This window comes from Netta rufina, assembly GCF_964035555.1.
Source record: "Netta rufina genome assembly, chromosome: Z".
Taxonomy (NCBI): domain Eukaryota; kingdom Metazoa; phylum Chordata; class Aves; order Anseriformes; family Anatidae; genus Netta; species Netta rufina.
In genome coordinates this window covers 40384525-40398854 of record NC_140126.1, presented here as the reverse complement: position 1 = coordinate 40398854, position 14330 = coordinate 40384525, and the positions used below count along the sequence as shown (strand labels likewise).

Genomic DNA, 14330 nt, shown 5'->3' with positions numbered 1-14330 from the left:
ACAATTAAAATAACAAGCAGAAAAAATTCTGAGTATACTGTATTACTATTCAACCTTTGTAGTGCCATTTAGAATGAAAAATAGCATCTATAAATCAAGAAGCTACAACTCTGGCCCCTCCCAGCTCCAAATAATAAAAATTCTCATGCTCCTATCAGCGATCTTTGGGGTGGTAAGGGGTACCCATTAAATAATGGCAATTCTTACAGAAAGGATCAATTTCCTTAATACAACAACAACGTTATTCTTTCCCAGGTCTCTAGAGCTACTTACAGTTCCAGAATAAGAATCACATCTGTTTTGTTCTCATAAACATCATGCAGCGTGATCACATTAGGATGCCGAATTTCTTTTAGTATGCTGACTTCTCGCTCAATATCTTCCCGGCTCACTCCACGCCGGCTGGATTTTGTCCTCCGTTTCTTGATGAATTTTGCTGCAAACTGCTGACCGGTGTTTTTCTCACGGCATTTTTTCACTACAGCAAACTGCCCACTAAAAGAGAGGGAAAGAAAGAATAGTATGTGGTTCAAGGAGATTCAGAATTAGGAGTAGCTTGTGCTTACTACTATGGGGAGAGACAGCTGTACCTCTAAATTACCAGCTCCACTGAAATACATAACTGCTTTTTGTGCAATCTAATCTAACACCTGGAAAAAAGCTAGATGTGGTTAAAAAAAAAGCTAAGCTGAAATTCTGCACACATACACTCATACATTTCAGCATATCTAACTAAAAGATGAAACCTGTGTAGACATTAGATTTTTGTCAAATATGTGCATCAGGGATTACGGGGGAAGGTAATTGCTTCTGGATTTCTCCTGCCCCATTGAAGATAAATTTTTTTGTTCTCCAAGACAGACAGTCTTTAGTTTCTTCTAATCTACCAATTAGAAGTTTCTTCTAATCTATTAATCTATCAATTATCAATATCTACTTTACAGTCAAGGTATTACCTTTATTTTATTTAGTTTTTAAAAGGATACTGTGTTTTCAAGATATTACTTTATATTTTATTTACTGTAGTATCAAGAATTACATTCATTGTATCATCATCTCAAGCAGGAAGCGTTTGAAGGTGAAAACAGTACCAAGGTACTGAAGAATAAAAATCACTGATTGCATTACAAACCAGAAAGTGCTCCAGGAAGCAGCTGACTCCAGAGTGTTATTGTTGACATATAAATTTCCTGCTGCTAAGCGTACATACTGATTCGGACCAGTTATCTCCAGGAATCTAGTGCTGTGTTAGAGTAGGATTTCTAATAGTGTGGAGTTTTTCTCTTAAGTTTTCTTAATCTCTTGCTCAGGGTTCTCTAGTAATTCTGTTCCTAGTTTGTTTAGCTGTACAAAGTACTTGCAAAATCTCTGAATAATAACGATGAGAAAATAGGCTAAATGTAGCCTATCTTGTCAACCAAAGAAGCAGTAGCCCTTAAAGCACGTTTACAGCAGTGGTTAAATCAAAGACAAGCTCAGTAAGCTTACAGGGATGTAACATGCAGGCATATGTCATTCCACTCAGTACCTGGGAGAGGAGCTAACTCTTGTTAGTGGTTAATTGATTACAGCTGACAGAGATCTGCAGGACAATGCATCACCTGCAGAAAGGACATCACATAATGACGAAATGACAAGTGGGAATCACTCAAAGTTACACAGGTCGTGAATGAACTCAATCCGTAACACTGCTTCATGACTGAGAAACAGTATATGCCAAATGAAGTGATGAAGTAATTAAACAGTTAAGGAAGGCATGTCAGACAGAAAACGGAAGGTAACTGATAAAAGCAGTATTATGCAATAAACAAAGATAATGAGCCAACCCTCATGGCAGAGGGGTTGGAGCTAGATGATCTTTACGGTCCCTTCCGACACAAACCATTCTGTGGTTCTGTGAGACAATCTAAGGGAGAATCAAGCTCCTGATTTTTGAATTTGGATGGCTGGGACCAGATGGAGAATACTCATGCTGTTGGGCCACCACTACTACCATTGCTAAGCTGACCCCACACAGAAACCCGAGCGACAAACTGTCCTGCGCTGGGACACGCAGTTGGGCAAGGCTGAATGACTCTCACCTGCAGAAGGCAGGCTAGAGCCATAAACCTCCTCCACCTTCTGGAAAAAGGCTCTGCAGTAGCTAAGATCAGCTTGGCCTTTGAACGTAGCCACGGGCAGTGAGAAGTAAATGCAGAGAGAAGCGGTCGATCTAAGTTCTGAGGTTTGGTTTTACTTCCACATTATGATCAACCCTCAAGTGTTGCTCTTCATTATTTCATTAAATCAATTAATTTGTAAGCTGACTACGTTGCATGAGTAAAAAATATTGAAGGCAATGATTTACTTATTTATTAAGTTCTCTTGCATTGTCCTTCCCCTGCGTAGCTCTGTTCTAAAGGTAGCACTGCACTGCTCACAGAGCGAAGCTGTCAAGGGCCAGGTTTGCCAACATGTATTATTCTTACAAACTGTTGTAGTGGACTGAGCTGTGCTTAGGACTGTGCCAGTTGTACCCTCTTTCTTATTAGGTGTAGCCTGGAAGACCTACTTCACTTGGCCAAGCTTAAGCAGCTAGAGCCATCTGAAATCTTGGACATCGCAGGCGTTCAAACAGGACTAGGAGACAAGGTACGGGACCTCTGGAAGATCTGTGCTGTCCTAAACCAACAGCAGAGGGCTAGCAAAAATGCTCTAAGGAAATCTTGACCCTCTCTGCTTGGTTCAATTCAACTCTGCAGCAACAACAGTGACTCTGGGCAGGTAGGCACAGTTTTGCAGGACAGGACAGCCAGCCGGAGTGGAGAATGCGTTCAGGTATCTGCACTGCTGCGGAGAAGTGCTTGTGCAGCACTCTGAGCCATTGCTTACAGAGAGAAAATGCTGTAATTCTCTGCCTCTCTCCTGTTCAACAAGTACGCCTCCAGAGATACAGAGGCATTCAGTTTTACTGAAAACATGATCTATTTTTCAGAAAGTTCAAAGCTGAGCAATGTCAGGCAGCAGACACAGGCACCACGACCACTCAGAACAGCTTGCCCAGCTCGTGAGTAAGAAGGAAGTAAAAAGACTTTGCTCATTTGGCCAACTGGCTTTCTGGCTAAAAGGCTATCCTGTTTGGTAGAGGAAGCGCAGTATTGCTGTTTATGATTCATCCATAGGCTCAAATGGTATGTAGCAATCTAGAGAGCTGATCATGGGATGAAAGCACTGCACTCCACAGGATGGGTACACACGTTAAATGACATGGTAAAGAAATGCTGCCAGTAGCCACCAGTACAGATAAGTAATTTTTCGTTTAATCACAACGGGCTCAATATTATTATCCATTACACTTTCTTCTATACCCTTGATTTCCTTTCCTGGGTTCTACTGCAATATTCAGAGAAGTTACAAGCACGTGGCATAGCAGAAAACCAGAGAGAAATTCTGGGAATTTATCTCCTTGTCTCTTCAGCTACTCCTTTGAAGGAGAGCTTGTTACAAATACCCTCATCTCCCCATACCACAGGCAGAAAAATACTGGGGCTAGATAAAAGCCTTCTCTGCCCAGCAACAATAACTGCAGTTATTTTTCTTTTTTTCCTGTTTGAAAAGAGGGGCAATCTTTGCATAAGTGAGACAGCCCACATCATGATTTTAAGCTATTACCATCTATTTTTTGCACAGATTTGCAGTTGTATATGCACTCAAACAGCACATTAATAATGACTTTACAGCTAAGTGATTCACAGCTCCAAAAAGCTTACGATTTACTCTGTGTGTGCACGTGTAACAGCTATTCTCTTCCAACAGCATGCATCCATTGCAAAAGGAAAAAAAACACATTCACCTCAGAACAATTGAATAGTCATTAGCCAGAGAAAGGAAATATATTAGGCCTTTTCAGTGATAAAACTATTAAGTCTGACCACTTTCTTGTCAATGCTTACCTCAGACATTCTAGAACAGATACAGATTAAAACAAGAACAAAAACAAAACAAAAACAAAAACCACCAAGAAAAAGCAAGAAACAGAATCACTGATAATACAAGACTCGGGAGAGGCTAAAACTGAAAAGTGACTCTGGAGTCACTTTTGTATATAAAATGTATATACAATACATTTTGGTATCCATTTTGGTATCTTGGATACCAAATCTTTTTCTTTATTATGAAAAAATCTTTTTCTTTATTATGAAAAATTGACTGGGATTAAGAATTATCTACGTTTCACTGAAAATGCATACATCATTGACTTTGAAGAATTCTTACACTTAAAATATCAGATATTTAGCCCATGACAGAATTCTTCCTTTAGTATTTCCTCAACAAAGAGTAATGCATTTTGAGCTCCTCTCTAAATAAAAAGCATTCTGCAAGTGCTTTTAAACACGCAGTGTTTGTGGACCTTTAAGCTAAAGAAAGACAGCTTCTCCACGGTGTTAGTGGTACTTGAATTACAACACTCGCCAAAATGACTTCATGTTTCTGATGCCTTTAAGGCTAAGAGCTCTTTCATCTCATGTTGGCAACGGGTCAACTATCGTATTACAGCATGAGGCTGACCTACTGAAACAAAGGAGTAGAACAGTTAAAACAAGTAGATCTCCTCTCTCCTCCTCCTCCTCTTCCAAGCTATCTTCCTTCTGCAGTCGTTCTTTCCTCCAACTACAACCATCTGTTTCAAGGATAACCCGATTTACCACAACTCAGTATAAAAGTGTTATCAGAAGACCAATATACCAAATGACTTTATAGATTGCTGCCATCTATGCTTATTTTTTTTTTTTAAAGGATGTGAGGTTCCACACACCTTTGACATTGCTCAAGAGTGCAAGAAAGTTATCAACTAACAGGTATCTAGAGTAAGTGCCAATTATGCAACCTTCTTGTTCCTGTTGTGGTATTCAGCATGTAACACCAGAATTAGCTGTTTGTTATTGAACACTGTATATGCAGATCATTTCTGAGCTGCAATCAAAGGAAGTATTTCATGCCAGAGATCTCTAAGCCATGATGATTTACAACTCTCTAAACTCCGGTTTTAAAAGCAGAGGAGAGGTGTAAATCAAAGGGTATTTACTGAACTTTAACCAGTAGAACTGCAGCAACGAGCTGGTGTATGTCAGCTCTGTTACTGGATACAAATGCGTTAGACCATACATCCTCCTACTGATCCTTTAGTTCCAGGTCCAGCACTCATTCATTCGGCTTCTTCAAAGCCAGAAAAAAAAAAGCACTTTAGTTTTATAGTTTCTCATGCTTTTGTAGGTTTGATTTACTGTGCCTAGGTCACAAAAAACAGTGTCATTTTAGGAGACACTTACCTTAAAGAAATATAAAAGTAAATCACATAGGCCCACATAAATAAAGCCTCTGACATTTTTTTTTTTCTGCTCATGGCACGATCAGGTTCAACAGTGAAGCAGGATGACAGCTCGATGGGAGAACAAATACTTCTGCTAATAACAGTAATTTGTTTTGTGATCTTGCAATTCTTACTCAACCAGCAGCTAATTACTATCCTGAATCCACTCTTTTCAGGACACTTGGCACGATGTCTCCACATCCAGTGATTTTTCAGACTTGCTTCTGAACAAGTACTTATCCTATTAGCTAACCATTAAATTTCTGTCTTTTTTTAAATAACATGAAGATGATCTGCTGCCCTTTATAAAACATATATATATGTGCAAAAGTTATGCAAAGATGTGACAAAATTCCCAGTAAAGAACAAACACTCCAGTCTTTATTGGTCCTGGCTTAGTGGGATCTCAAAACAACTAATAATTAGCATGAATGATGGAGAGTTTTAACTACAGGCACAGACATTTTAGAATCCATTTTCCTTGTGAGAAGTTCTGTCTTGTGAATGGTTTCCCTTTCAGAGGGCTGATCATAGTGATTAGGGGTGGCAGGCCCATCACCTACTCCACGTTCTGTGCTGCTTCCCACCCCCAGCCTGCAGCACCACCAGCTTTTCCAGATGAGCTCTGTCAGTGATGAGAGAAGCTTTTGCTGCAAGAGCCTTCCAACAGAGCTGCAAGTTGGGCACAGAGGTGCTGAAGTAACCCCCCAGGCGCCGGTTTCTAATGTTTATTGCCACAGATGTGCAGGTATGGGGGAATTATGCAACTCTCCACAAAGGACTCTATTATTGGAAGCAGGGAATACAAATGAAGGAAATTACACTGATACCAGAGTAACAAGGTGTCTCAGGATGTTTCTGACATCATGGTGTCTTTTTTTTTAATGTTTTAAAAAAAAGCATTGTATGTTTTAATAATGTTTTAATGTTTTAAATAATGTTTAAAAAAATTGATATTCACTATGCAGCTCTAGAAATCTGATGTATTAATATTCAGATATTACGCCTTTCACTATGTGACTGCTCTCCTTTTTAAAACCATATTAATCCAGTGGGGAGACACTTAAATTACACTACTAGATAAGCATGCAAAAGAAACCACAAATCAACCATAGGACTGTTTCCCCAGCAAAACAGCTGCTAGCAGACTAGGGATATTTCTGCCTTTCCTCAGACCTCCTCTTCTCTTTTCTGGCACCTCAGGATCTTCTCACTTTACAAGTGGCAAAGCAAACATCCTCTCCCAACACTCCACGCCCTGCTCATACATACTATTTGTGCTGATATATGAGTCTGCAAATTCAAAATGCAGGTAGCAGTTTTCTCTCAGGAAACTGCAGCAGGGAAGGCCAACTGAGCAGATAATTATTCCCTCCCTGTCCTCCCCAGTATCCACAGCAAAGAGCAGGGCATTTTGTGAAAAGATGAGAAATCTCCTTTTGCTGGGATCAGTGGATTTGCTCGTATCACTTCACTGACAGGATGCCAAAGTAGCACTGAACTGGCACCTCAGCATAAAGCCCAGTGTCTCAGTAATACATACCTTGTAGAAGAAACTGCTTTCTCCTTTTGGCAGCCACTTAAGGGAAACTGCTGTAGCATTTAAAATGTACGGAATCACTTCTACTGGATTTATTTCTAGAGGTACAGCAACTCATATTCTCATGCAGTTACTTCTTCCAAGTTTTTTTTTTTTTTAATCTTCTTCCAAGAACAGCCACCTCCAGTGTCCCATTGTTAGCTGTCTCCATCAGTCACCGCTGCCACCCACACACAGCTCCCTGTCACGGCAGAAAACATCTGAGCTTCTGCTCGGAAGGCTAATTCTCACAAAACTCTCAGGCAAAGTGTCAGCACCTGCATCTTTTCCAAAGGAAAAGAGGATTTCTCCAGAAACCGTAAAGGGCTATAGATACATTAAGTCCCCCTCCATCTCCTAAATAAATTAAAGATAACCTTCATGTTGTCTGCCCAGCTACAAGGCCAAATTGGAGGCAAACTGCTCCCTCCTACCACCACCTCTTCGTGGTCTTGCACAACCTGGTAAATGTTACGAGGCACTTGAGAGCCTCTCTGATGCGTAGGACTACAGTGCCAAGGGTTGAGAGTCACTAGTACCAAGTGTTACACTTACCCCATTGAGGAGATAAGCTATCATCAGCATTAACAGGGTGGGGTAAGCCAGGGTTAATGGAGCACTCCGGGGTTAATGGAGCACTCCAGGCAGAGGTGGCTGGCAGCAGTGGTGTTCCATGTGCACCATGCTCAAAAGACAACCCCTGCTAGCCACCAGCATTATGCCTGCAGGGAACAATCTTCACTGATTTTGACAGATAATGAAACTGGGATACATGTGCTCGTTCCTGTCCCCACTTCATACCCAGGAGGCACAACGGGGGGGTGGGGAAGGGCACGATTCTCCTGCTCTTCCTCCAAATCGCATTTCTAATTTTGCAGTCAACTGAAAAGTACAGGCAGATTGGGAACAACAGCAGGATGGGCTGATGTGCTCATACTGTTATTTATTCAGGCTCTGGAAAGTGGAAACACTTGTAAAGTGCTCAAAATTTCTGTGCTCCCTCCCTTGCCCTGCAATGTTTAATTCACTGGCAAGGACGCAGAGAACGTCAATAGCAATGCTCAGCCCAGAGCCCTCTGAGTACCAGCAAGCTCTAAAAAGAGACGGCAAACAAAATGAAGAGAAGAGCACTGCAGCATGCCTGTATCTGAAGGATGCTGGGCAGATGATGGGGCTATTTTCCTTTTTAAAATTATTTTTTATGAAAAAAAACCACCAGCTTTGGCTCAACAGTCTTCAGTGTAAGTAACACATTTACACTTCAAGTGCTTATGCAGACTCACATCTCTCGGTTGACGATGCAGTTGTCTGCTCTGCATCCATGGCTGGACAAAATGTTTTCAGTCTGCCCAGAGTGGCAGTGCTTGAAGTACTTGACTACCCTGTAACATGAGGGAATGACACCCACTTACCGAGATGCAGGCAGCTGAAGCCTGTCAGTCACCATAAGCATGTTTCAGCCATGCGTAAGCTCTTGTTCTGGAAAAGGGCACACTGGGCACGGCACGAAAACAGAAGTAAATTCAAGAGATGCACAGAAAAGCAGTAATAAAGAAAAGAGCTGAAAGAGGAGTTAAACATCACGCAGCTTGTAAACTAAAGAGAAAATAATACTCAAATGCTTTATGAGTTAATAAGCAAGAGAATGAGGCTGCTGAAATCTAATGATGCCCTGCACAGATCATTGTTAGGGCTGGCCTTTTCCAGCTACTACTAACATAGAGAAGCAAATACAAGGCTCTAATTAAATTTGACCATGAAACTAAAAATAGAAGAGTTCTGCAAATATAAACAAAGGTAGAATAGAAACACATTATGTGATTGTGCTGTGCAACGTTTCCAGCACACACAGGGTTTAAATCAAGTTGTAATTTTTACTCATGAATAAAATACAAGCTGGTAGGCTTTCCTTAGAAATCTGCTGGAAAAGCAGCAGAGCTGAAAATGGAAAGAACAATAAGGAAGGGGAAGACAAGATCAGATTTATAAAGCAAAACAAACACACTGGCAACTATTTCTTAACTTTCTAGTTCCTTTTTTATACACAGAAGCATTTATGCACTTATTAACTTCAGAGAATTCTTGAAACTCCTTTCCTAATTTCTGAGTTGGAATGTCTTTTGGTGTCAAATTATTGAGCTTCAGAAGTGCCCTGATCACAATATAGTGGCCCAGTCTATGTGACAATGAAAGTCTGATTACCTTCCCGCAGGAACACAAATACTTCAGTTAACGTGATTATACTAAAACATTAAAAATACAAGAAGGACTCCCATTTCCTTTATGTAATACTTTACGCAAAACCAACCAAACAAAAAAGAAACCCACTACAGAATTAATCCGTATTATTACTATATGAAATTATTCCTGTTGGGGAAAATCTGGCAAAGCCATATATCATTTTCTTTGTGTATAGAAGTCAGCTGAAACCATTTTTTGTCTAAACCATCTGAAATCTCTCCTGTACTACCTGTTCACAGTCTGAACAGCGTACCTTTAAGCCTATTAACAAAATTAATGGAAAGAGAAACAGCCTGAAAGTAGCTATAACGAATGGCTAAGATGAAGGAACCAGAACCTGATGCTTCAGACACTGTAAAAAGTATAAAAGACAGCAAAAACATAGCCTATTTAAGTGTATCCAGAAGCTACACTACCTACCACAAATGTACAGAATTCCCCTGAAAACAGGTCGCAGGATACAACAGAAAGTAAAGAATCACAGAAATACGAAATTTTGCCTATTTGTCACTTCCCACAGCATTTTATAAGCATGTGCTTTTTTTCTTGGTGGCTTGGTTATTTTAAAAGCAATTTTCACCTATTTCAACATTTACCTCCAGCAGAAACCCTTGTCAGCCTCAACCCATCACACTGATGAAGCTGGGGGCCTCTGTTGCTCTCCTGCTTTCTGCAGCTTTGCTAGGCTGCTAACAGACTGTTTCCTATTCTTAAAAAAAAAACAACAATTCTTCAGTCTTTACCATGTTTTCTGAGGAATCCAGAAGAGCCTCTAGTCCCAAGGGAACACATAAAACAGCATGATAAAGCACTTCAGTATCTACAATGGAGCCCAAGAAGTATACCAAATTTTTCACTGTTTCCCACATTACTTCTTACACCCTTTATATTGCTCAACTAGTATATGGAAAATTTTAGAGGAACAACCAAAAGGGATGATGGGCTAAAATAGAGAGAGAAAGAAATGGAGTGCAGAAGATGGCTTTTTGATCTGCGTATATATATGCATGAGCATCCAGCCTTGAACGAGAGACTACTGCGTGCCTTCATGATGCCAGTTTATCATGGTAATATAGCAATTTCTGGGCCTCAAATTTAAAAAGTCAAGTGATTAGAGGTGTGACTGGCGCTGCCAGGGCTCACTGCAATCTATGCACAAATCCAGTCAATAGCACTTCTCACTGAACACAGCTCCTCAGAGTAATAACTATCATTAAGCACAAGAAGATGGGACTGGCTGGCTGAGCAGTGAGGGAGGTGAAGAAAATGCCAAACGTGGAAAATTTTCACTATCTTTTACCCACATCCTGACATTTAAAACAAGCACACTAACACACCTTCCCCTGGCCCAGCAGCCACGCCTACAAGGCAGAGGCTGATCGGCTGGAGATTTTATCCTATGCACAGAACAATGGTACAGTTTTTCCAACATAGTTAACGCAAAACAAGCTTAAACCTGTCAAAGCATGCACACACACACCTGTGCATACATTTACTGAGCCCAACAGCACTTATTAACTAGGACAGGACATCATGCAGCAATGAAGCAGCAGATTCTAAGTATCAGCTCTGTGACAGTAAACTTCAACTGCAGATGAACAGTGATTTGTTCACACTTAAAGATATGAAGTCTAAGAAAGAGAGGTAGTCTTCTGATGACCGGGCCTAATTTTGTGGAGTGGAACAAAGAGGTAAACACAAAAAATCCAGTTTATTCCCTCCTGTTTACATGCAGTTCATGTAAACACTTTCATCAACTCTTTGTGTACTTGTAAATACGCACAAATCTCTGTGTGTTAGAAGAGCACTGTAGAAACAGGACAAAAAATAAAGTATGACTGCACGACGTTTTGTTTATGGTTTATGTCATACACAGCACAATGTGGAGAAGCAAGATACTTGGCATACTCCCCCTTTGTATGCAGTAACTGGGTTACTGTCCTTCGAAGGGGTTTTAATTAGTAGCACAAAATCTAGGGAAAAAAAATCAAAAAGTCAAAAAACTTGCAAGATTTGTATCCTGCTGATGTTCTTTGCCTGAAGGCTGATGCACAGCCCTTGCCAAGAATGGCTGCTGTGCAACCAAACGAGAGTGCAGACCTCTCTCTTATCTGAAGATAAGGTCTCCACAACTTTTGCCTTGAAGGAAGGCTTCGTTTTCCATCAGAGCTCCGAAGCGAACAGGACAGCAGTGTGTAAAACGTGCTCTGAGTGGGATAACAGCAGGTCTCCCTGTGAAGTCAGAAATACTTTTGCTCTGAGCTATTCCTGAGCATTGACATGTCACTTGGTAGGGGGGAAAAGAGTGGAGGAAATTATGAAACACGAAGTTATAGATGCTTTACTGTGTGATTCAATGTGAAAACAGTTACAAAAACACCTGAAAAAACAGCAGCACAGGTTCTGCTTGAAACAGGGCCTGTTTGTATTTTCTTTATGTAGCCCACCTCCCTTACATTTAATTAGATGTTACTGGACTGTCATTTGCTTCTTTACTTTAAAGGCATATTTGCATATTTGAGCAACTCGCCATAATATGTCATATACTACACAACAGGCAAATGTATAGTGTTCAAGGACATCATCCGAAATGTAAGCAGGGATAAGCACACCTTGAAACAGAAATACATATGGCGAATTTAATATAAATAATCACACGAAGAACATCATGTCTGAAGACGATCTGTATTGAACATATTGAACACATACTTGACTACTGAAAGATATCATTGGTTTAGGTCAAATAACGAAGAAGGAGAATACAGGTGTTATAGTACAGAACAGAAAGCTCTGAGAAACCAAACACTGCATAAACAAAAGATTCATACTTCAACAAATACTTTATTATCCAAACTGAACCACCACACAAGGCACATCATTGTGAGTCATAGCCAAGGCATACCAAGGCGTTTCATCATTGTTTAAAAACATCAAATAATGAAGTTTACCTAGGACTTCAAGTAAGAGTTAGCATTTGTAAACTCTAATTGGCAGATGACAACTCAATAGTGTGAGAGATATTTCGGTAAGTCCTTCAAAACCACCTGCTCAGGAAAAAATGTTTTGCAAGAAAGATGCATCTTGAAGACCCTGCACAGCCTTAGCCAGTCTCAAAGTTTAACCCTAGGTCCTGTCTTTCGACTGACTACACTACTTACTCTTAAACTCAGCTTAACACTTTGACTGTCTTTATCCTTTTAATTTATTTTTTTTAAATGGGAAATGCAACTTCCCTATGAGCTGATTTCCTTCAGCACAGATACCATAAAAATTAAATTTTGTTTTCCCAGACTGACTTATAATGCCATATGAAATTTTAAGTAAATTAAAAAATAATAATATATATACAATACGCAAATTTAGTGGAAAACAGACTTTACTCTGACACAAAATAACCTCGCACAAAGTAATTATGTAATTGTGCAAGATTTAGTATTGATGGAATTACTTTATACGGTTCAAGTATTTGCACAGAAATCTTCAAACTATTCCTCTGGGCAGCATCTCTCTTTTTCTCAGCACCAACACGACAGATTCATTTGGGGAAACACTTGAAGACTCCTGGAAACAGCTCCTGTCTCTCAAATGTAATATTGCTATTTGTGTGGAAAGGGGGCACAGCAGACCTTTGAAGAAAATGTTTCATTGCTGCTGAGAGATCAAGCTTCAATTGTCTCACGATTTCACTCCACCCCTGGAATAAAAGAAGCAGTGGGGGCAATGCAGCTGGGAACTAAAAGGTTTAGGAGAGGCAGGAGCATAACAGCTCGCCCTCATTCCCCACCTTGCATGCCATGCACGAACTGCCTGGCTGGCACAGCACACCCCACATGCGAGGCTTGCTGCCACCACAGCCATCGGGTGAGACCCGGGGTGACACGCACCCCTCGCTGTGCTTTATTGCTGCTGTGGACTTGGCTGAAGATTTGCAATGTGTATGAAATGTTACTTGCTTGCCCTTCACCTTCGTTGCAGCAACAGTTTTCTGAGTAAGCTGCACAGCTCCGTAGGTTTTCTGTTCATCTCCAGGGTTCACCACCTCCAGCTTCTGCTCCGTCCCATCACTGCGCTTTTCTAAGTAAAATTGAAAGGTCTCCTTCTCATTCTTTCCACAACTTTCAGCAACTGTCAGCTCACTGTGGCTGTCTTCCTTGCTAAGCACTCTTAATAAAGACTTCTATGATTTCCATCTACCTGTCCAGCCTCAGGGCCCTTAAAATGCCCCCTCTAGCCCTTCGTTGGATGTAGGGATGCAGTAAGCCATGGTGTCCCAAGAGTGGAGATGCTTTAAGTTCCTCCCCATGCCTTCCAATCCTGCTCTCCTCACTGTTTCCCCTTCTAGTGATCACACAAACACACGTCCATCTCCAGTGGGGTGCTCAAATCTCTTCCTGCATAGCAGTTAAAGTCATGAATCCGTACTCCCTCCAAAGTCTCTCGTAGGAGAGATGTCCTTCCCGAAATCATCCTCCTTCTGCATGTGCTGTGTCCTCACTGCCAATACTTGGTTTCCTCCCAAATTGCTAACTTGCCTTCTCTGTAAAACTGCAAATCACATCATCAAAGAAGCGTACTTGACAAACACAAAACCTGACAACTAATGCTTCATTCCTGGATTAAACAGAGTGCTTGTCCCTAGTGCTTCCTGCTTCCCTCGCTCTGTGTACATACAGTACTGCATCCCAAATGCTGCATTCACACTTTCCCAGCATATCTAACACTCAATGCTCGTTACACAGAGAGAAACAATAAGTCAGGACTTTCTCAGCTATGGGCGAATGAAGCAAGTGGATTCGTAGAGCGTAAAATTAAACCAGAGAGTTTAAAACAAATTATCGACTGTAATTTAAAAGAAGGAATAAACAGTGAACTAAAAATAAAGCATTTAAAAGTTTCTACACACCTCATTAAAAATACAAACGCTCCTTTCAAAAGTTATTACCTCTCTTTCATTCAGAAAGTTGAATAACACTTGTAACAACTGCTATAAGGGATAAACAAGAAAATAAAAACGTATATCCGCAAAGTCTAAATTTAACTTAGCAGTTAGGTGGCAGATGGCACATCATGTGGTTACCCATCACTCTGCAACACTGGCAAAAGGATTAATCTACAAATCCTGCTGTATAACCACCATCAATAGAGAAACTATCTGCTTCT

The 14330-nt window shown here is 40.6% G+C and overlaps 1 protein-coding gene across 1 annotated transcript in view; it reads right to left on the bottom strand.

Moving 5' to 3' along the window:
* DAPK1 (death associated protein kinase 1) overlaps positions 1-14330 on the bottom strand; it is an 89185-nt gene that overhangs the window by 51230 nt on the left and 23625 nt on the right. Inside the window, exon 2 of the mRNA XM_084304719.1 lies at positions 274-495. Coding sequence (XP_084160845.1) covers positions 274-495 — 222 coding nt within the window. The remainder of the gene's footprint in view (positions 1-273; positions 496-14330) is intronic.